Raw genomic sequence first — 21,592 nt, forward strand, 5'->3', positions numbered from 1 at the left:
TTTTTGCATTTTGAAATAGTGCTGAACGTGTGCTTTTGGGTGAAAAACAATACTGCAGAGTGTGAGGTTTCACAGTTATTCGTGCCGTTTTCTCAGTCAGTACTTCTAGTTCCATCATTGTTCTTGGCTCCCTCTGTATGAAGTCATGTAATACTTTTTGGAAAGCTATCATCTGTCCGCCCCCTGATGGCGCAAATGAACTCGTAAAGTATGTTGGGTAGGCGCTACGCCACTCTTCTGACGGTGTAAAGTTACTCTACATTTAGTCAGAGTCACACACAGACACATGACTGTGCTTGGGGCCCCTGGCTCCACACGGGAGGGTGTCGGGTTCCCCCTCTCGTTGCTCGTATGAGGGCAGGAAAAGGCAAAGGCGGCAAAGGCCGAGGAAAGAGTGGCGCGACGTGGAGGTGTGTCCGCAAAGGGGTTGGGCCTGAATCCTTTGATTGAGAGATTTGGAGACAATATTTCTCCACCGTGAGCGCCCAATGCGGCCCTCTCACAACACAAACCTCCGACACCCCCCCATCCACAAACCGGCCCTAAGCACAACTGCACAGTTGACTCTGGAGGCGCAGCCCAAATTTAGGGTCCACCTGTTGCCTGTGAGAGAAAGCTTGAGCTTTGTTGTGCGGGGGGAGGTTCAGTGGAACGGGGGGAGGGGGGGGCGCCTGTGGTGTGTGACCCCATTGGCATGTGATCTTAAATAGAAACGGATTGGTGGCTCTGGGGAAGACAGACAATGGCAGCCAGGGCGTCAAAGACGAGCCCCTCTCTGCTGTGCATGAGAAATGTCGAGTCACAGCGGCGTGTTTGACTCCGACTCGGGTTCCTCTGAGGTTCCCCCCCCCCCCCCGGACGCTGCATTATTTTAACGTTGGTAGATGATGCTTAACACATCAGTGGGTACAAAAAGCCTCATCCGTTGCAACCTTATGAACAAAGTATGATGCACCACTTGGTTTTGCATTCTCTTTATGTTTATTTTAACACCGCAGAGCATATTATTATGTTAAAAAAAGGCCGGCCAGCTTTATGTAACCAGGAATACAAACAGGGAGACGCGATACCAAATTTGGCCCTCAGCAAATCTCTGGCTTATGATACCAGAGATATGATTGTTGATTTTAACAGGAATTTAGCAATGTAATCACAGCTCTCTCTCTCTTTTGTCAGCTCTTGGCATAATGCAAACCAGACCTCCTCCTCTGTAATACTGTTCTGCCACACCCTTCGGCCAATCGCCTTTAAGGTCAGAAAAGCTTCCTGCTTGCGTCTCGACCTCTGTCAGAGGACCTTAAGATCAGCCCACTGCCCCCACCTCCCCTCCCCTCCTTCCCTGCCTCCACCCCCCCCCCCAAACCCCTCACCCTCTCAATACGAGCGCAGGAGCGCATGTGGGTGTGCGCCTGTCACTCCGTTGCCAGCTGGACGGACGCAAAGTTGAAAGAAGAGAGGACACCTTGCAGCGCAGACTGCTCCCTTTGGGCTCCTCTTCGGGATTTTACATTTTGGTCTCATTTTTGCTGTGGTTAAAGTGCCCGAGGTCTAAATCGGGGCTTGTTGTCCTTTTCGGAGAGTCTCACGTGTCTCCTTTTGGCTCCAGACGCATCTGTCGTCAACCGTTACCGAGCGCCTGGAGTTGCCAAAAGTCATGCCGGCCGGGTTTCAGCAACTCGGAGGGGAGGTATTTATTCCGATTTCATTTTAGTTTTCTCTATTTCAAATGTAGCAGGGCGTGTTGCTTAATCAAAAAGGCGAGGAAAAGCTGTGCGCATTTCGCTGTTGCGTGCGTATTTGAATGAGGAGAGGTTTTACGCACGGCTCTGTCTACGGCATACAAGTCGTAATACACATATAACAATTGTTTTATTGGTCAGAGAAAAAGTAAACACAGTGAGGAAAATAATTTACAACTGATTGTATTATCACCAATGAACGTTGTTACTGTAAGTGCTAAAGAATCAACAGGAGCCCTGATCTGAATGAGCGTGGCCCTTGTTTAGTCCCGAGCAGTGACCTTGACCAGCAAGATCTCGGAGTTTGCAGGTCAGAAATGAGTCCCGTGAATTAGTTGTAGGCCACCTCGTTGGGCTCGCTCCTTTTTCAACACCCCCACCAGCAGTGGCTGTGCTGTGAGACCCCTGGTTTCTTGTTCAAGCGTGCACCAGTTTAAAAAAAAGTTTTAAACCTGTGATTCTGGAGAGCTCGAGTTCTCTCTTGACAACAACAGAAGGTTGACTGTAATCTGTAATGCCATGAAGAAGAAAAAAAAACACCTGGAGCTGCTTCATCATAAACATCTGTGACTGCCGGAGTTTGAGTTCCGAGGAGTCCGATTTCTAAATAGTGAGGGAAAAGTAAACGGCTTACTGAGAATGTTCCAGGCAGTTTTAAAGAAATGCATGCAGTGTAATAAAGCATACCTGACTGCTTCTGATCCCCCTCCCAACCCCCCCTTTGCTGTCGCAAGGACACGTGCACACACACAAGCACGCACTGCCTTTTGTTTTGGTTTGTGAATGCCAAGCAGCACTTATCTGGAGACTCAACAGAGCGAGGTCGAGTCACAGGCCAACGCTCACCGACTAGAAACAAACGCAAACTTTGCCAAATGATTTATAAATAAATAGTCGTAGTCATGTTCTGCCCAAATTCGGGTTTAAAGTCACATCGCGTCGACGTCAGGAGGCCCCGCATCCCCACAATGTCAACTTCTCAGGAAGCCGCGACAGGTGTGTGGTTTCGCAGCAGCTCTCGTGTGAGCATCCAGCGTGTTTCTGTCGAATACGTCTTAACCAGGAAGCTTCTAAAAGTCAACTAATCCCCCGTCGGTCACCATGGAGACAGGTGCCTGTACCCTGATGGGAAAGTGCCGGGAAGATGAAGGGCCGAGGCGATTTCCTCAGGATCACTGCTACATATAGTTGCAGGGAGCACCGCTTCAGCTCTTATGCGCTCTTATATTTGCCATTATTATCTTAACGCCGACCGCTCCGAAGAAAAGTTGTTGGGTTTTTTTCACCTCCATGTGTTTCTTTGTGTGTGTTTGTACTCCAGACACTGACTGGAACCTTTGTGCTCTCTGTCTTCACTGCTGTGCTGGGATCTCTAGAGTTTGGATACAATATCGGAGTCATCAATGCGCCCCAGAAGGTAAAAATGCAATGCAAGCCGCATTTAAGAATGGAGGCGTGTTAAAAGAAGAACGCCGTGACGCCGAACCAGACGTTGTTTCTCATATTTTCCTGACACGACCGCGAGCTTGTTGATGCCACAACATCGGCCTCAAGCGCTGTTTAGATGGTGTTTAGACAATAAACTTGACACTCGACATTTAAGAGGGCCGACAGGAGAGCACAGAGAAGTTTGTTGAAGCTTCGTCTGCGTACTGAAACGCAGCAATGCCAAAGCCTACGTAACACTCGCGAGCGAACAAATCTCCGGTGCCACAAACTCAGAACTTCCTCCCGTGTTGTTAGAATATGTCGCCGGACCCGTCTCATGCTTTCTCCTGTGCAGATCATCGAGCAGGAGTACAATGCCACGTGGTTGCACCGGTACGGCGAGCCCATCCCCGCCGGGACGCTCACCTCCCTCTGGTCGCTGTCTGTGGCCATCTTCTCCATCGGGGGCATGCTGTCCTCCTCCTGCGTGGGCTTCGTGTCCGAGTGGCTGGGCAGGTATACGCGGGCCGGACGCACGGGAACGCTGTTTCCTACGAGGGGGGAGGGAGGGGCTGTGACCTCTGAGGTCAAACTTCAGTCTAGTACACAAATAGAAGGTGGGGGAGGAAGCTGACAGATTTCTGTTAGTATCCTCTAGTCTGTATATTAAGAAAGTCATTTACTCGTAAAACCTACATGGAATTTAAACCCATTACTTATGATGAACCTGGTCTAAAATAGCTTTCCATTAACTGTTACAATGCAAAGGGTGCCGAAGGTAAATGTGTCACATTTCATATTTCTGATATTATTTAAGAATAACCACACATTTAGGCCATAGATTGAGCCGCTAACTGTTTTTGTAAGACACTGCCCTCTGCAGGGTTTAAGGGGTCTGCCTTCCTCGCGCGACACAATCGCACTGCGTAAACGTGTGCATCAAACAGCACACACAGTCTGTAGAGAAATTCACCGTGTGATGTGCCATCATTTCGTGCTCAAGAGTGTCCCTTTTGGGGAATATAATCTGAAGTTAAGACTTTAGTTCCAAGTGTATCAGCCTTTGCTGAGACTCTCTGATGTCAAATTAAGATGTAAAGTCTGCTGAATTAGTGCAAAGCCCCTTGTCTGTGTTTTGGGTTTTCCAGGAGGAAAGCCATGCTCATAAACAACATGTTTGCCTTCATTGGTGGAAGTCTGATGGGGTTGTCCAAGCTCTGCCGCTCCTTTGAAATGATGATCCTTGGACGCTTTATCATTGGTGCCTACTGCGGTGAGCTGTATTCTGTCCTTTCTCAGGGTTTTATGTCTGTCTTATAGCAGGGAATTCACATTCATACGACGACAAGGAGACAAAAACAAACCAACAAATGCAAAAACGACCAAGAAAGAATACACAAGACGCTGATCAAAAAAAGATACGAATCGACTTAAAAACACACGTGTTTCGGAATCGGTGGCTCTGGCTGGGGGGCCCCTGCACCTGTCTGAATGATTCTGACACCTTTTCACCTCTGCAGGATTGGCATCGGGCTTGACGCCGATGTATGTGGGCGAGATTGCTCCGACAAGCCTGCGAGGGGCCCTGGGCACGCTGCATCAGCTGGCCATAGTCACTGGCATCCTCATCGCACAGGTGCGTGTGCGGCGTGTTTTGACGCAACGACGTTGCCGAGATGTTTCCGTGGATATTTCGTAACAGCCTCTCTCTTGTTTGCGTTTTACGACCGTCACACTTGACCCCCCCCTCCTTCCGCGCAGATCCTCGGCCTGGAGTCGTTGCTTGGCGTTGAGGAGTTGTGGCCAATCCTGCTGGGTTTGGCGATTGTGCCGGCCGTACTTCAGATGGCGCTTCTGCCTTTCTGCCCCGAGAGCCCTCGCTTCCTCTACATCATCCGCTGCCAGGAGCACCAGGCCAAGAGAGGTGAGCGGGGCTGGAGAGAGCTCCACGCGGCTTTTAGGACGCCGTCGCTTTCAGGACTTTTTATCTGTTTAAAGGGCGCGATCAATCCTAACCCCAAGGATTTTCTTGGGGTGGCATCACAAAATCCTTATTTTGGGCTGAACAAGGATGGTTTAACCCTGAAGCTGATGACTTACACCTCAGTATCTGGAATAAGTACTCTGGGGTCAGCTTATGTGACATTGAATGTTCTAATTAAACGTACGCACCTCTCACTCCTTCAACGCAGGCCTGAGGAGGTTGACGGGCCGTCAGGACGTGAGCGTCATGCTGGCGGAGATGAAGGAGGAGAAGAGGAAGATGGACATGGAGAGGAAGGTTTCCATCCTGGAGCTCTTCCGCTCTCCGCTCTATCGTCAGCCCATCATCATCTCCATCCTGCTGCAGCTCTCTCAGCAGCTGTCCGGGGTCAACGCAGTGAGTCATAAAGTCCCAAAAAGAAAAGTGAATCCGTGCAGTGTAACGGGCGGATTCGTAAATCTGTGCTCCCCTGTGTTCAGATCTTCTACTACTCCACCAGTATCTTCATGAAGGCGGGAGTCCAGAGTCCGGTCTACGCCACCATAGGAGCAGGCGTGGTTAACTGTGCCTTCACCGTGGTCTCGGTAAGAACGCACCTAACGCCTTTGCTCAGACACATCGGCGTCGTCTTTATGGACTAAAGTAGAACACGGCGTTTCCTCGTTGCCCACAGCTCTTCCTGATAGAGAGGATGGGTCGACGGACGCTCCACATGGTGGGACTCGGGGGAATGTGCGCCTGCGCCGTCGTCATGACCTCGGCTCTCGCTTTGTTGGTCAGTCCACCTTTTAAAGTGCCCCGGTAACGTCACGCCCGCTTCCTCCGCGATTCGCCTGACGCCGTCTTTATCCCCTCCTCCTCCTCCTCCTCCTCCTCCTCACCCGACAGGACAGCGTTCCGTGGATGAGCTACATCAGCATGCTGGCCATCTTCGGCTTCGTGGCGTTCTTCGAGATCGGCCCCGGCCCCATCCCCTGGTTCTTCGTGGCCGAGCTGTTCTCTCAGGGTCCGAGGCCGGCGGCCATGGCCGTGGCCGGCTTCTCCAACTGGACCGCCAACTTCATCATCGGCATGTGCTTCCAATACGTTGCCGTGAGTATTTGTTACCTGGAGTAGATGTTGCGGGTGTCCCAAGCAAATGCCCATGGAGGCATTTGTTTTTTAAAAACCTGGATGTAACCCCATCCTTCTCCAGGAGCTATGCGGGCCCTACGTCTTCCTGATCTTCGCGGCACTGCTGCTCTTCTTCCTCATCTTTACGTTCTTCCGGGTGCCGGAGACGCGGGGGAAAACCTTCGACCAGATCGCGGCGAACTTCCACCAGGACTCTGTAGGAGGGATGATGGACATGGATCTGGATCTGGACAAGGCCAGCACCGAGCTGGACTTTTTGGGGGAGGAAAGCATCAACTGAAAAAGCTCCTGCCTGAAAGGGAGAAGGGACCGAGTAGAGCTTGGAATGAACTTTTTGGGGCCCTGACTCCAAACTTTTACTTTGACACGTTGTATTGTACGTTGAGGTCGACTGTTTAATTCATATAGATTGCGGTGCCAAAGCAGTGATAGCAGTGTGACAATTTGGGGTGTTTTGGAATTGTCCTTTTCAGGTACCACTGCGAATTGAGCCTCGATGGAGGCTTAAACCTTTGGATTCATAGTTGACTACTGTATTTGAGGAACAGAATACGAGGGTCTGTTGAGGCATCGGCTGCCCCTGTGGTACGACTTTATTCCCGATGGCAACACCGACCGACGGAGGTGGAGAGACTGCACTTTATGATGACATCCAAAGTTTTCAGTTTGGATGTATGACCCCTCCCCACACACACAAACACACAGCCATAGTCACGTATACTTGCATTAAAGTATAGGAACAGGACTGGTGGGTTTGAAGGAACATTGCTTCTTTTAATCACGTATATCAAATGTAGGTATCAAACAAGTACAATTTTGGCATCAAGTCAGCTATTGGGATGTGTAGAAACATTTAAGTCTTCATCGGCTAACTGGGCTTGTAGTTCGTTCTGATCTTTAGGCAAAGTGCCATCACAACGCACATTTCTGGTCATGAGAAACAGCTCAACCTCCTGAAAAGCTACTTTGTACACACACGTTTATTTTTTGATATTCAGGTACGAGGTTCTAAGCGTAGCAGGTAGCCAGGAACAGTACGACGGTTACTTTTTCTAAATCACACCGCATCATACGTTTCTCTTCTGTGGCGTGTGTGCAGATTGCCGTATATCCTTTATCGGGGTGTATCACTACCTTCTGGAGATTTGTATTGAGGTTTTTCAGAGTGTATCTGTAATTTGTGAATTAAGATTCTGTGGTCATGTTGGGACTAAAATGAGGCAAATACTGTATATTAATGTTACTGTAAACACCTGAGGAGGACTCAGTTATGTATACCTAGTTCTGGAAAGTGAGTTTATGGTTTAATAATAAAATTTAAGAAATCTAAAGCAGCCAAAAGCAACATCTAACAGGCATGAAATTGGGTCAAGGGTGAAAAAGATGAGGATATTACCCTTCTAGGGGTTTCAACTGGTTGTTCCAGGGATCTTTGAGTACCGACGAGAGGGGGATGGGAATTGACAATAGGGGACAAGTCATTAAATACTCGTGATGCATTATATTGCATATAATGTGTGCTGGTCGAGAAGTCTAAATTTTAGACAAATTTTTGCGTAGTTTAGAGTGACAAATCGTACCAGCGTACTTTGTAAGTCAGAATGCGTAACGGGTTGCAGATCTGCTTATTGATAGAACACTTTACCTTCTGCCTCGTCAGTCTCCTCACCTCAAAATCTACCTCCTCAAAAACGGTCGCGTTAGCTAATCATTTTCCACCGGAGCTTTAGCTAGCTGGCCAACGCCGCGTTCCCTCCTGCTGTGTTTAACGACTCAATTCATCAAGCTGTAGCTAACGTTAGCTAAGTTGATGCTAGCTAAGTCTATGTCAACAAAGCTCCTGGGTAACTTAGCTTATACCAGAAAATATTAAAATTATTATTAACAGTCCCTCACCCTGTTCGCAATTCACTAAATACCACCCACCCCCCCCCAAAAAACCCCTCATCGTATCTACACGATTCACGTAGGTCACCTATTTTGGTTTCAAAACTGCAAATTCCGACAAAAGGTGAGTGATTTTCATGCCTGTTCTAATCTGCATTTCGCAAAATAAGCAAAAAAAGGACTTTATCCGGAGATTTGCAAACAGGATTTATTCATTTGCCTTTTTACTACCGACATTGCACATAATCCCCTCGGAAGAAAAAACAAAAAAAACAAATCATTAAAACAGAAAAATAAAGTTTCTTTTCAAACATTCCTCAACTGAGGAGATGAAGGGAGTAGTACGTCTCAAGAATCGATTGAGGTGGTAAAAGAACTAAACTGACTCCCATAATGCACCACCAACCTCACACCTGCTTGGTTCCCCCCCTTCAACCAAATTTTAAAAAGTTAAATAAAAATCAAGGCTGGTTCCTCTATAAATTACTTGATGTGTCCCATCCAGGATATTAAAGAAAATATTGTTTCAAAGGGGGGCTGGAATGACCCGGCTGCCAAGCAGATTGTCCATTCTGTCCCTTTTGTCTTTTTAAAGATGTACTTTCAATTTCTAAATATGCGGCCACATGCATCCCCCTTCTTCCCTTACTCCGCCCTCTCCGACTGTCCGAGTCTAGAGGGGAGGAGGCCAGAGGGGAGAGACTGGGAGGGGGCCGGAGAAGTGCAGAGGGGAGAGCAGTGCATGCCTTCTGAAACGGGTCCAGTCCTCCAACCCTCGAAACTAGGAAAAAAAAAAGGCAAATCAAAATTTAAAAACACAGGAGGAACAGTGAGCTCGCCATTCCTTTAATGCCCCTCAATACATTTACAGGAATGGAAACAGCTTGTTAATGATGAAAGTCAGTGTCACAAGAAGTGCAACCAAACACCCTGGCACCCCCCCACCCCCCTCTCACCAAGGGTCACGAGACTGTCCTCTCGCCGGAGTCACTCCGTTGGTGCTGCGACTGTCGTGTCAGCGGGCTGCTGTGGGGAAGGAGGCAGTTTAAATTGTTGTGCAGTCAACTAAAAAAAATAAAAATAAAGTTTGGCTACGTACCTCAGGGGTTTTCTGTGTTTCGGGGGAGGTTTTGGGAGAGCCCTTTGGAGATTTTGATGTGGAATTAAGGTCGCCTGGTTTGGAGCTCTGAGGGGGGGTACCAGGCTCTGATGCAGACTTCTCTGCATCGTTCTGCAAAGCGGGAAAGTAAAACCATTGTGTCAAAGACAAAGACCCCAAAAGACTCCCTTACAAAATGTGATCCACATCCAGATTCTGAATCACACACACAGGGGACCTGTAACCTGAACCAGCAACGACGATCTCACGTACTTTTGATGTTGAGGACTCAGAGTTCCTTTGCCTGCGCCGTCTGGACTGGCGGCGCTGTTGTTTCTGGCCCTCTGGTGCTTCCCCGTTGGTCTGGGGGCCCTCGGAGGCCTCCGACTGCCTCACATCCCCTTGCTCCTGGACCTCTTCCGGAACGGCCCGCTCGCCGCCGCCGGTCGTCGTCGTTGTCTGCTGCTGCTTGCTGTCGGCATCCTGATGGGCGGCAGCGGGGGCCTGCTCGCTGTTGGCCGCTTGCGGGCCTCCTGCAGGCTGCAGGCCGTCCGCAGCCGGATCGGGAGGCGGGCGCGGACGGAAAGGTCTGAATCCCAGGACACAAAAAAATAAAATAACCAGTGAGCTTTGCTGGTCTGCCATGCAGAAGGAAAAAAAAAAAAAAAAAAAAAAAAACGCCGGCGTTGCCTGGTCCTCACCTGCGGTACGGCCGCCAGAACCTGTGCTGCGGCGGTCGCTGCGTCTGGTCGCCCTCCGCCGCGCCGTCATTCGGCTCTCCGGCCTCCCCCTGACGTAGCAAGCAAACAAAAACTTTAGACTTGCAAATTTCTAAATATTTAAGAGCTGGCTTTAAAACCACCAATCCCTCGGCTTACATCTTGTGCGTCCTGCCGTGGTCTCCGGGGCCTCCGGCGGCGCTGCGGTTGCTGCTGCTGAGGTCTCACGGCGTCGTTCTCCCCCGATCCCTCGCCCTCAGCCGCGGACGACTGGCCGTCGGCCGGCTTGCCCTCCTCGCCGGGCCTTGGGCTGCGCGGGAAAAATCGCCGACGGAAGCGGCGTTTGTTGGGCGCGTAGCGGCTGCCTTTGACCGGAACGCCGCCCGGACCAGTTACGTTGGCTGCTTCGGAGCCCTGTGGGACACCAGAGAGAGGAGGGGGGCAGTGAGAGGTAAAAAAAAAAAAAAAAAACTAAAACGTTAACGGCAATCAACTAAATGGATTCCGTGGATTCTCACCTTGGCGGCTTCAATCACATCGAACTCTACCACCTCCCCGTCGCCAACGCTGCGAAGGAACTTCCTCGGATTGTTCTTTTTGATTGCGGTCTGAGGAGACAGATTTAACATCTGAGGATGGTTCCACATAAAGTCCCAAAAGACTAAAGAAAACCCATTGCCTCACCTGATGAACAAACACGTCTTCTTTGGTATCATTTCTGAGAAGAATAAAACTCACTTAGCAAAACATGGCTCATGGGAAAAGTCAACTGTAAATTCTAAATCAAGTTTAAAAGTTCAGTAGAGGAAGGTACCTGTTTATGAAGCCATATCCATTACGCACATTGAACCACTTCACTGTGCCTTGGACCAAGGTGGCTAAAAACATAAAAATAAAACAAATAACAGCAGCACATGATTGCACATCATAAACTGATCATGCTTACATCAACAGAAGCCCCGCCTCCAACCAGAAACATCTACCCGGCGTGTCAATCATTGACCAGAAGACTTTGAGACCGGCTCCGTGCGAGGACAGGGGTGCCGCTCACCTGGACCCAGAAACCAAAGCTCCTCGTGCCCAGATAAGACGAGCTTAATTGGTGGCGTGAGTGAAACGACTCGCACCTGCGTGACCCCGCGCACACCTAGCCAAGTCACGTGTTCACACCGTTTAAAAAAGGCCTTTGGACCCAAATAATGCGGATTATTTTGGATTTTAAAGCGCCGAATGGAAAATGGGAAGCTGCTAAATTCATGTGACGAAATATTCCGCCGACCTATTTAAGTGGAAATTTTTAAATAAAACATTTCTGCTGCTAAAAAATGTTAATATTTGGTTTCACATTAGGGGTTTCATACGAATAAAACCCAAACGAAAGAAAAACGAACCACACCAAAGCGTTTTTACAAAAAATATATCTAAATATTTAATTACAGCTACACCCACCTATGACTTTCCTCTCCGGCTTCTCCTCCTCCTGCTCCTCCTCCCGGGGGGCCGCTGCTGGGGCGCTCTGCGCCTCGGCGTCCGTCATGCTCGCTGTCGGAATTGCTTCACTTTCACTCTTTTTTTTTTTTTGCTCCCCCACCTGCTGTGGGCGAAACTTTTCATCTTCTCCTTCTTCTTCTCGGTGGAGGTCGGGCGGCAGTCGGCGTCCTCGGAGTCGCATTACTGCCCCCCGCTGGATGAGCGTCCTCCTGCGGGGTCCTAGTCAACATAGATCAGCGATTCCCAAAGTGTGGGCCGCGAAGGTACTGCAGGTGGGCCGCGAGAGGTCATTTACAGTAAATAAATAATTAAAAAAATTATTTTCAATTTTGAAAAGTTTGAAATTAATATAAAAATATTTATAATTTAAATGACGTGTTATTCTTTTATCTGACCTATTTTTGATCCCTATCCTTTGCGTCTAAGACCTGGTCGTAACATTAGGGTTGCAAATGTCTATATTTTTTTAACGATTGATAATTGATAAGATACAAAACGCACATCTTTTTCTCAGTTTAAGTAATATTTGAACAATTCCAGCGGCACATTGAGCGCCCTCTTGTAGTATTAAAGTAAATATATATGAGCTCCGGAGAAAATGGTATACAAAACATACATTGTCAGTTAATACATTTTTAATCGGTTAAATTGTTAAGGTCATTTAATCATCTCTAGTTTATGTTTTGATCAAAGGTTGGAGTTGTGATTAAAGGTTTGGGTGGGCCGCAAAAGATTTTCAGATTTCAAATTGGGCCGTGGCATTCTTGAGTTTGGGAACCGCTGACATAGATGATTCAAAGTATAGCAATTAGCTCCCTGGGACTGTGATACATTATTATGCTAAGAATATGCGCACATTGTAGCATATTGTTGTAGTTTTAACGATTTATACAAGTTATTAGAGGAATAATGGAGTGGGAATAAAATAATAATAAAAAATAGAACACGGCAACAGGTGGTATTTTGACTGGTAAATGTTTATGCTACAGGCTGCTTTTTTGGTTTGGTGCTTTAAAAGATGTTGTAATTTAGGAAACCATGAGTGATTTTGTCCTTTAAGGCGAGCAGGTGCCGTGTTTCTGTTGCTTTATTTAGCTCTTCCCGGTCCTAAGCATTGAATAAAAGGGTCACTTCTTCCGCGCCCCCATGATTGATTTGGTAACAACTCAACGTCCATGTTATTCTGCTGAGGCCACATCGGTATACATCCATTCTGTACATCGATCCTAAACATCAGTTTCTACAGTGTAAAGTCAAAGAAAATATGACATTTGTGTGGATGTTTAATCCGTGTTAATCTAAATATTGTAGTATAGTGTATGTAAAGCTGTCGACTTCCAGAAAATGCCCTTTTCTGTTGTGTCGAGGCTTGTTCCAGTTTGAGTACCAGGTTCAATCATTTTTATTTTGAAGACGAAAGACGGACTGAACATGATCCTCTCTTTGTGTCAGCAAATCTCAACTGTGAGTGATGTAAAACAATAAAGACGGCACAAAGTGTGGAGCTTGGCATTTGCTTTTATTTAGCAACATAAGAGGTTAAAGAACAGAAGGGAGAAACAAAAAAAGAAATGGTCCTCTTAATTTCGTACGTGGTAAAACAGTGTTCATCAGTGTGCGTGTTATTTTATGGGAAACATGTAGACTTAATCTACAAAGTGTAAATTCAGCAGCTAAGTATTGTTGAATAATTTTCCTCCATTTTAATTGTTTTCTTGCAGAGACTCTGAACCCTTGGAGGGTGTTGTAACTATGGATGTCAATAAACAAAGAATCATTTCTGGTTCATGCTGTTTGCTTTATACAAATGATTGACATTTTAGTGCACGTTGTCCTCCAGAACAGCTATACAGTGGAAGTAAAATAACAATCTGTAGACAAAGGTGAAAGATAATGTCGTTTTTAGTTTAGGACTTATTAAAGTTAAAAAGTACAACATGTTCGTCCTCAGGGAATAGCTTGAATGAGTTCAAAAGCAAAAAAGGTGGGCACCTTGTATTCGCACCTGGAACTTCTCCTTTTTTACTTCTCCACAAATAATCATCCATTTCTAAAAATGAACTTGAATTCAATTCATTTAAAAATCAAAGTTAGATGTTTATGAAAAAACACATGTATGAGAACCAAGAATCAATCAAACAATGCCAAAAAGAAACGTAAATGTACATGAAATAAAACGGAAATGAAAAAAGGCATAGTCCAGCCAAACGGCTTTCACTGCGGAGGAGTCGACCAACTCGTCCAAAAATGTTCTCCGGGAACGGCGAGTGAAGCTCGGGGGCGATGAAGACGGGCTACTTGCCGTGGTGGTAGAACCTCTGGCCGCTCTGGCTGTGTGGGAGGAAGCTGTGTCGAGGAGCGCTCTGGGGAGACGTCTGAAACGGGGCCTGCGGGAGGGAAACACGGAACCACGATGCGAGTGAACATCGAGGAGCAGAAGCACAGGAAACACGTCAAGAGGAAAGTCAGTGGGTTGGAGGAACAATATCGCAGCCCCGTCGGGCTGCAACGCTCACTGCACAACGCAACACACACCTGCTGGAGGAGGCCTGGCGGGGGGGCGCGAGAAGATAAGCCTCTGAGATACACCGCATTCATCGGCAAAGAATATGCTTTCCCTTGCCCAGTATTAGGAAGGAGTGATGAAGGTATCACCAGGAAGGGTTTAGTGGAAAGTGTGCAAGTGTTTGAGGCTACTAATAGGTGTTGTTTTTAAAGCGGTTCTGGCCGTCACCTTTGCAGTAGAAATCTGGACTGCCAGCGACGGTGTGGGCAGCAGTCCCGGATTGGAAGGGTGCATGGACGGTGGATGCATGGGCCTCAAAGCTCCCTGTGAGAACATCAATGAGACGGAATTGAAGCTCCACTAGCCGGTTCCATCATGTAGACAGTGGAAAGTTTTGGGCCAAAGTTCTCATAACCTTTATACTATGTCCGATAAGAACGTAAGAATTTGTAGGATATTTCTTTAACAATCCCGCCGATACATAATCCCCAACTTTTCTATGAAGTGTGTCGCAATCATCTGCTTTGTGAACCTTTAGTGATGAAGCTTTTGTATATCAGCAAAAGGCTGGAACTTCATTTCTTACTGCGTCGGTGAAGCCGGACTGTTGGTTGGCATGTTCCAGCTGTTTCTGAAGGGGAATCCCTGCGCCAGGAATGTACCCTGCACGAGACACAGAAGATGCGATCAGTCATATACATCAAATACAACACACCCAATTGGGTTATTTTACAATTTGCTTTTCATTCTAGACTACTGTTCACGGTTTCTGCCATAAACACTCATTGGCAATAAAAGAGTAAAGGAACTGACCAGGCTGGGAGGTGAAGGGACTGTGGACGGGGTAGCCAGGCTGCTGGTGGGGGAGGTACTGCATGGTCTGAAACGCAGACGCGCCTGTGGGAGAACAAAAGCCGCTTTGTATGTGAACCACTGCAGCCACTTTGGTTCAAATGACTGATCTTAGCAGGACATTCAGCTATCCTTACTGACCTGAGGAATTTATTTTCTAATGACAAAACCTGAGACTCTGTGTACTTCACTTCAGAAATGAAGTTGTTTCGATGTACCCATTTCTTTACATTAGATCCACCGAAACAAACATGTGTCCTTTACCTCTGATCTGAGAACTGCTTGCGAAACTGACAGGTACCGAGGGTCCGGCAGCGTAGGTGGAGGGATGCTGGGCCTGAGCCACCCCATAGGCCTCATGGACCCCCTGGGTACCGCTGAACTGCCCGTGCTCCGCCGGCGCCGAGCTGAACCCGGGGGTTTGATAGTGACGTGTCTAACAGAGGAGGAGGAGGAGGGTCAAAAGGCGTCAGATACGCGGTACCGGTGACAAAACGAGCATCTCCCAAAGACCACGGTTGGGTAAAACTGAATACATCAGCGGCGAGATGAGAAATGCCACGTTACTCACTGGAATCACAGAAGTTGGGAACAGCTGTTTACTACGTTCTCCAAGTAGCGCACCCGGTCGACTGTGGTTGACTGGATTGCCTTAGAAAGGCAAAGAGAGGGACCAGTGTTCGGACACAGACTAATGCAAATGATGCCTGACAACGTTCCAGAGAAGCCAGATGAGGTTTGGCCTGTTACTACGTGTTCCTGACCTTGAATGCTGAGGAGGTGCTGCCCTGCGTGCATGGGCAGGCTGGGCTGGTAGCTGGCTGATGTCAATGTTGTGATGTCACTAGAAAGAACAAAAATGCAACTGAATACCAAAAGATACAAAAATAAATAGCTGGGTTTAATAAAAAAATGATATCATACTTTTATGTTATGAAAGTAATGAAACGCTGCGTCATCCTTACTACCTCTGCTCCTTTCTGCGCCTCTTCTCCTCTTCGTGAAGTACCTTCTTGAGCTGCAAGAAAAGCTGGTGCTTCTCTTCTTGGAGCCCTTGAAGTTTTTCCCCCATCTTCATTACCTGAAGTTTAGTTGGGGTTGTGAATCATAGCACGAGACGAATAAATTGCTGTACAATTTGCAGCGTATCATTTGTTCCAACACAAGGTACGAAGTCAAAGCCACATTGAGGTGAAAACATCTATTGCGGTTGCAATGTATTAAATTTGACGAACCTGTTCTTTGGTTTCCTCCAAAGACATCCTCTCCTCTATTTCTTTGGTCCGCTTCCTCTCTTCCTCTTCTTTCATCTTCTGCTCCATCATTTTGTCCACCTCTTCCTCCTCTGAAATATGATATCCATGTTGTTTAGTGGTGGTGGCGACATTCAAATCTCCTACTTAAGCCTCATTAGCTATAAAATGTACCTATAACTACAGCACCGTATGACATGGTACTCAGTTGGCCAAGGCTTTTTACTCTCAAAGAGCAGGTATATTAGGGGGGTACACGTACAGTACAATTGATGAGTTGATAATGCTTTCAAATTGTATTTAATAGATTTAGTAATAACATGTAATAAGCTGCTTGCTCTTATAGATTTTAAATATGAAAAGTCAATATTCTGGTTTGTGAAGTTGTCTGCTGAATTGCATAGAAACACGCAAAGAGCATAACATATTACATAATTATAGTATATAAAATAGATATAGAATGAAGATGAATATTTAGGACAATGACCAGCAGGTTCAGTCCTTGATGTAGAATGCAAATAGGCTAAATAACCAGGTGGGCATTCATTTCAGGTTATAGAGAAAGGTAAAGAGTTTGGTGTCAGTTTTATACACCTTTACCTCTGGAATTTAAACCGCACAGACAGACAGTAACCGCGCACCTTGTCTCTTGCGCTCCCTCTCCCTCATGATGTGCTTGTGGAGGGCTCTGGCCATGGCGTTGGACAGCTTGGGTCTCTCCAACAGGGCGGGCATGGTGACAGGCAGCGGCGGGGCCAGCTGGTGTGGGTTAGGGTTCAGTTCAACAATTGTTAACGGTTACAAGAAGCTCGCGGGTTAAGGGTGAAGACGGTGTTCTGTATACTCACTGCTCGTAAAAGCAGAAACGTTGGAAACGACACGGATGTAACTTACCGGTTAAAGGCCTATCGTTAGGTTAGCTGCCATTTGGCTAATAGTTAGCATTGTCAGCTTTAGCTGCCGTTAACCGACAGTATACTTAGTTAAATAGCATTGAATCCCCGGGTGCGATATTATTTTAAGGGTGGATAAGTGGGGCTTAAATATGCAAATGAGTAGTAAAAGCTTTATTTTTCTTATAAATGACTAGCATAGCAAACGTTAACAGTAGTTTGCTAGCTAACGTTAGCTCCTTAGCACAAACGTTACCCATTTCCTATTGTGGCATAGAGACAAAGTGCAAATAAAACTCACTTTTGTTGTATTATAGGTCCTTCTCTAATAACCAAACCGTCTCGTGGTTTTCAATCTGAGGCGACGTTACTGTATCTGCAGATAGCTTCAAAACTTCTAATCAAAATATAAACAGACGGAGAGCTTTACAGCCCGGATGTGACGTTGCTCTTCCGGGGCAAAGGACGACTGCGTTCTCTCACTGAATTGCATTCTGGGATTTAGAGTATCTTCTGTATTTTGGCGGAAATATTGCATTTCTCAGTCTAAATAAACAAATTAAACTTCTCGTTATATTGTACATCGATGTGTGGTCATCTTGTTGAATACGTTTTAGACGTATGCTTCATTTCCGCCATTAACATATCGTGACTTGGGATTTTTATGGTCTATATCGTGGCATTACTTAACGTTAATTTAACTGTTTTAACACATCCTCAAGAACGAACATTAACATCTCTTGGATTTGGCTGTGAAATTGTTCGCGATATGCATAATGAGATTATAAATAAAACCAGGTCCGTGTACGTTTTGTTTGAAATCCCAATGAATTCTCTATCACAATTTTCCTTGAACCAACGACGTTTTGCAGTAAGCTCAAAGAAAAAATACAACTGCAGCAAATGAGAGTGTGATTTTTCAGAGCGTAACATGCAAAGCAGCTGACGTTGGTTAAGAAGAAAAAAGATGCGCCGTCCCTGGGTGGGCTCGAACCACCAACCTTTCGGTTAACAGCCGAACGCGCTAACCAATTGCGCCACAGAGACATGCTCCTCGTCGAGGTAAGATAAGGTTTTACCTGGTCTGTTTCTCGTGGTGTTTAATCAGCTATAACCTCTTAAGAGATACCGAAATGTATTTATTGTTTATATCATAAATAAATGCATTTCAAGTTTCATATTCAACCCGTAACTTAAAATTGCTTACGAATTAAGAAACAAGGACACATAACGTGGCCTTTATACTTTTGCTCCTGATTGGTGTAACATTTACTGGTGAACACCAGCTCATAAGACACACAGTATTTGAGCAGGCACACAATCTGAAATGATAAGGTTCCCCATGCAAATACCGGAAGAAAAGCTGAACTATATTACAGATCCAGGGGGGGTTTAATGTTGCGCCCCAAGACAAATTTGATTATCCGGGCAGTGTTTACACAGTACCAATCAAAAGTCATTCAAATATTCAATAACGACAGGAAACAGAGCTTTTAGTCACATTTTATCATGTATGGTCATAAGTGGAGAGAAAGAGCCAGCAACGCAGCTGTATACAGAGTTCAAATCTTTAAGACAAACTTAAAAAAAAAGAAAATTACTCAGCTTTACAATACCTTTTAGAAAATAAGCCATCTAAAATTAACAACATCAACAATCATAGTAGCAGTCAACATAAGTCTCACCACTGAAAGCGGAGAATGATTGTTAGTCTGAATTCTATTCTACTCCTCACTTAGGTCACACAATTCTCATTCACATACTTCAGTGATTGGGGAGTTCTATAGAAACAGCCAGACACTTTCTTTTTTTCTTTCTAGGAAAAGAACTGCTGCAAAACAGTTATCCTTTTACTCCGTTGGGAACCTTCAGCTGGAATAAACTAAACTCTAGGTACACTTTAAACCCCTACAAGCGGACTAAACAATAAATCGATCTTCTCAATAAGAGAGCGGATTTGAACTTGCATACCTTTCTTCCCTTAAAATAGCAATCCTTTATAGGTCCCGCAGCGGGGAAATGACCAGGATTATAACTCTGGGGTGATTATATTTTATAGCCCAATTCAAACATTTTTTTCTTTTCTTTTTTTTTAATTGGTTCTCAGTTTTTTCAGTAAAGTAGGATGTACAAATACTACACTAGAAAAAGAACTGGCCACAAGGGCACTTAACCCAAGACACTACTGAAAAAAAGAAAAGAGGAGGCAAATACAATTCAGACTGCAGAATAATGAGAACATAAATGGAAGGGAGAGGGGTAATGTATAGGTGGCGAAAGTGCATCTGACATTTCCACTCCGATAACTCTAGGCTGCTTAGCTGGATTTAATATTTAAATGAATGGTGGAGGTCTCAGAAAGGTGGGTAGTGGTTGGAGGGGGATGGTAGCGGGGTCAGATTTCCCTTTGGCTGCTCCCGTACACGCTCTCATCACTGTAGGCAATGTAGAGGAAAAAGTCCTCTTCGTGATGCTCCTGAGTCACAGAGTAAGAAGAAGGGATGTTAGCATGACGGCAAAAGTTGTACAGGGGGCACACATGCATCTGCGACGAGAGCGGGTCACGGAGGTAGAAAAAGACTCTTGCCTGGTACAACAGTCCCATGGTTGCTGAGGTGGGTGGAATGACGTTGTTTACAAAGAAGAAGAGAGCATCCTCCGCTCGCAAGTGGATTCTTTTCCGGATGAGAAAGTAAAACTGTCCCACTGATGAATGACAATGGACAAAAAACTTCAGTTGTTACTGCACTCTGTATGTTTGTACTTGGTCTCGGGAACTTGGCAGGTCATCAAATATTTACCTGTCAGGTCGGAGGGGACGAGATATTTCTTCTTGTCCAGATCGCCTATTCTGGCTTTGGGGGCTTTCTCCACAATTACCTGAAGAAAGAGGAAAAAAACATTAACAAAATATCCGTAGCCGTGTAATCTAGTACACGATAGACTGAACAAAAAGTGAGAAGTATCTCAGTAGATTGTGTGACCTTTCTAAGAAAAGGGATCCGAGAATACGCCAACTTCCTCAGTCAAGCGAGAACTGAAATATTTTTAAACCAGATGCTTTTTTTTTTAAAACACCTGGGAAACTTTGTAATTATTCGGTTGGAAGGACTTTGGTATATTGAAAAGTAATTCACACCTAGAGAGTAGCAACAGAGGACTGACCATAGGCTCCTGGTTTATTCTCTTGGGTCTAATAATAGGACCACTACATGAAGGCTACCTGCCACCTCAACAGCAGCATCACGTAATTACAGCACTGAAAACGGTTACTCAACAACAAGCAACAACATATACTTACGAGTACACTTCATTTCATTCACAGCGTCTTATCTTATATCCTCTGGTTTTCATCGTGTCCCAAAACAGCTTAATGAATACATGTGGGCTTCGGACTATTGGTTCGTACACCATATTTCCGACACATTAAGACTCAAGGAATTTGGGAAAAGCTCATTTATTTATTTTTTACTATTGGATGAAATAACTGGATAACTCGACGACTGAGATGAATCGGAGCGATGAGTCACGATGTTTTTCAGGTGACCGTTTTAGTTTCCCTTCCGTGTAAAAGCGACACATCACGAAACGTCCGCTGCGCATTAACCGGACAGCGGGCTCCACTCGGCCGGGCTGTTTTTATTTTATTTTTTTAATTTATTTTTTAGAATGCGAATAGATGCGACGCATCCTTTGAGGCGAGGTTAAAGTAAAACAGGTGTCTCGTTTAACAGGTACTATATTTTTTTAAGGTGCGGTGCCGTTTGGAGTTTCAACACACACAGCCGGAAAAAAAACCAAATCCCCTCCGTAAACACAGCGCGGACTCCCACTAACCCCCCCACGGTCATTACACCCCGCGTGGCGTTTTATTACCCGATGTCATCTTTAATTCTAAGCAGCGTATTTGTAGAATATGTCGGAAGGATAACGGGCAGCGATCCCCTGATGGCCTTCTCGGGGGGCGGCGGCGGCCGTCGTTCTTTCTGGTTAACCTCCGGCGTTAGCTCTGTCGGCTAGCTGCCGAACCGTTTAACCAACGTGGCGGTCAAACAGAAACGCTCGAAAGAACATTCGAGTGCGGCTACGACAAAGCCACACGGACGAAAGGCCAAGTGTCCAACGCGGGGACGCTGCGTGCCACGGGCTACTCGCTAAACGGCGCTAGCGTTCCAACATAGCTCGCGCTACCAAGCTAACGTTAGCTACTTACGGGTACCCTGTCCGGATACTTCTTCCTTATTTTCTCGCCCTCGGACCGCCTTTTCTCAAAAGGGTGCTCTTCTTTGTACTGGAACTTCATCTTTAAACGAGATGACAGACAGCGAGTCGGTCTCTCCGAGGTTGGGCGATTGCGATCTTGTCGGAGGAACTGCTCAGAAATCGCTGTCACACACGACAAAAACAAACGATGCTAACTAGCTTTCTAGCACGCCACAGCTGTTTTCCTAGTGCGACTGCGGCGGAGGGATACAATAACAACATGACGTTGCAGAGAGTCTAGTTAGCGATGTGGGTTCCGCCCTATCCCAGACAACGTTATCCCCAAGTTCTGATATTGTATGTTTACTCAAATTCAATGTAACGCTTTGACATTTCACGTTTCC

General features: G+C 46.1%; 4 protein-coding genes and 1 non-coding gene across 10 annotated transcripts; 1 reads left to right on the top strand and 4 right to left on the bottom strand.

Moving 5' to 3' along the window:
- Positions 1 to 1,376: 1,376 nt before the first annotated feature.
- LOC120821890 (solute carrier family 2, facilitated glucose transporter member 4) lies at positions 1,377 to 7,616 on the top strand. The gene is made up of 11 exons (XM_040180975.2): positions 1,377 to 1,687; positions 3,061 to 3,156; positions 3,523 to 3,683; positions 4,316 to 4,440; positions 4,688 to 4,803; positions 4,929 to 5,091; positions 5,360 to 5,547; positions 5,631 to 5,735; positions 5,825 to 5,926; positions 6,040 to 6,243; positions 6,347 to 7,616. The coding sequence occupies exons 1-11, from the start codon at positions 1,655 to 1,657 to the stop codon at positions 6,563 to 6,565; spliced, it is 1,512 nt and encodes a 503-aa protein (XP_040036909.2). The 5' UTR covers positions 1,377 to 1,654; the 3' UTR covers positions 6,566 to 7,616.
- Positions 7,617 to 8,354: 738 nt separating this feature from the next.
- On the bottom strand, positions 8,355 to 11,716 carry LOC120821892 (Y-box-binding protein 2-A). Of its 2 annotated transcripts, none has more exons than XM_040180980.2 (10): positions 11,440 to 11,716; positions 10,805 to 10,868; positions 10,675 to 10,708; positions 10,509 to 10,598; positions 10,150 to 10,404; positions 9,973 to 10,061; positions 9,545 to 9,860; positions 9,272 to 9,403; positions 9,129 to 9,198; positions 8,355 to 8,953 (listed from the first exon to the last, which is right to left on the bottom strand). In XM_040180980.2, exons 1-9 carry the CDS (start codon positions 11,660 to 11,662, stop codon positions 9,160 to 9,162), a joined length of 1,242 nt encoding a protein of 413 aa, XP_040036914.2. In that variant the 5' UTR covers positions 11,663 to 11,716; the 3' UTR covers positions 8,355 to 8,953; positions 9,129 to 9,159. The 2 variants fall into 2 exon arrangements, with proteins under 2 accessions (XP_040036914.2, XP_077963327.1); XM_078107201.1 differs by having other exon boundaries at positions 9,129 to 9,195; positions 11,440 to 11,656.
- A 1,265-nt stretch (positions 11,717 to 12,981) lies between these two features.
- On the bottom strand, positions 12,982 to 17,531 carry gps2 (G protein pathway suppressor 2). Of its 5 annotated transcripts, none has more exons than XM_040182422.2 (11): positions 17,287 to 17,531; positions 16,734 to 16,851; positions 16,075 to 16,184; positions 15,808 to 15,920; positions 15,604 to 15,683; positions 15,411 to 15,490; positions 15,104 to 15,275; positions 14,801 to 14,884; positions 14,574 to 14,650; positions 14,216 to 14,311; positions 12,982 to 13,868 (listed from the first exon to the last, which is right to left on the bottom strand). In XM_040182422.2, exons 2-11 carry the CDS (start codon positions 16,825 to 16,827, stop codon positions 13,776 to 13,778), a joined length of 999 nt encoding a protein of 332 aa, XP_040038356.2. In that variant the 5' UTR covers positions 16,828 to 16,851; positions 17,287 to 17,531; the 3' UTR covers positions 12,982 to 13,775. The 5 variants fall into 5 exon arrangements, with proteins under 5 accessions (XP_040038356.2, XP_040038353.2, XP_040038354.2 ...); XM_040182419.2 differs by having other exon boundaries at positions 15,604 to 15,704; positions 17,287 to 17,480; XM_040182420.2 differs by having other exon boundaries at positions 15,805 to 15,920; positions 17,287 to 17,480.
- A 427-nt stretch (positions 17,532 to 17,958) lies between these two features.
- On the bottom strand, positions 17,959 to 18,032 carry trnan-guu (transfer RNA asparagine (anticodon GUU)). Its single transcript has one exon. It is a non-coding gene; the product is annotated as a tRNA-Asn (tRNA).
- A 444-nt stretch (positions 18,033 to 18,476) lies between these two features.
- LOC120821540 (gamma-aminobutyric acid receptor-associated protein) lies at positions 18,477 to 21,568 on the bottom strand. Its single transcript, XM_040180168.2, has 4 exons — positions 21,199 to 21,568; positions 19,787 to 19,865; positions 19,573 to 19,691; positions 18,477 to 19,461 (listed from the first exon to the last, which is right to left on the bottom strand). Exons 1-4 carry the CDS (start codon positions 21,286 to 21,288, stop codon positions 19,381 to 19,383), a joined length of 369 nt encoding a protein of 122 aa, XP_040036102.1. The 5' UTR covers positions 21,289 to 21,568; the 3' UTR covers positions 18,477 to 19,380.
- Positions 21,569 to 21,592: the final 24 nt, after the last annotated feature.

This window comes from Gasterosteus aculeatus, chromosome 7, assembly GCF_964276395.1.
Source record: "Gasterosteus aculeatus chromosome 7, fGasAcu3.hap1.1, whole genome shotgun sequence".
Lineage (NCBI taxonomy): Eukaryota > Metazoa > Chordata > Actinopteri > Perciformes > Gasterosteidae > Gasterosteus > Gasterosteus aculeatus.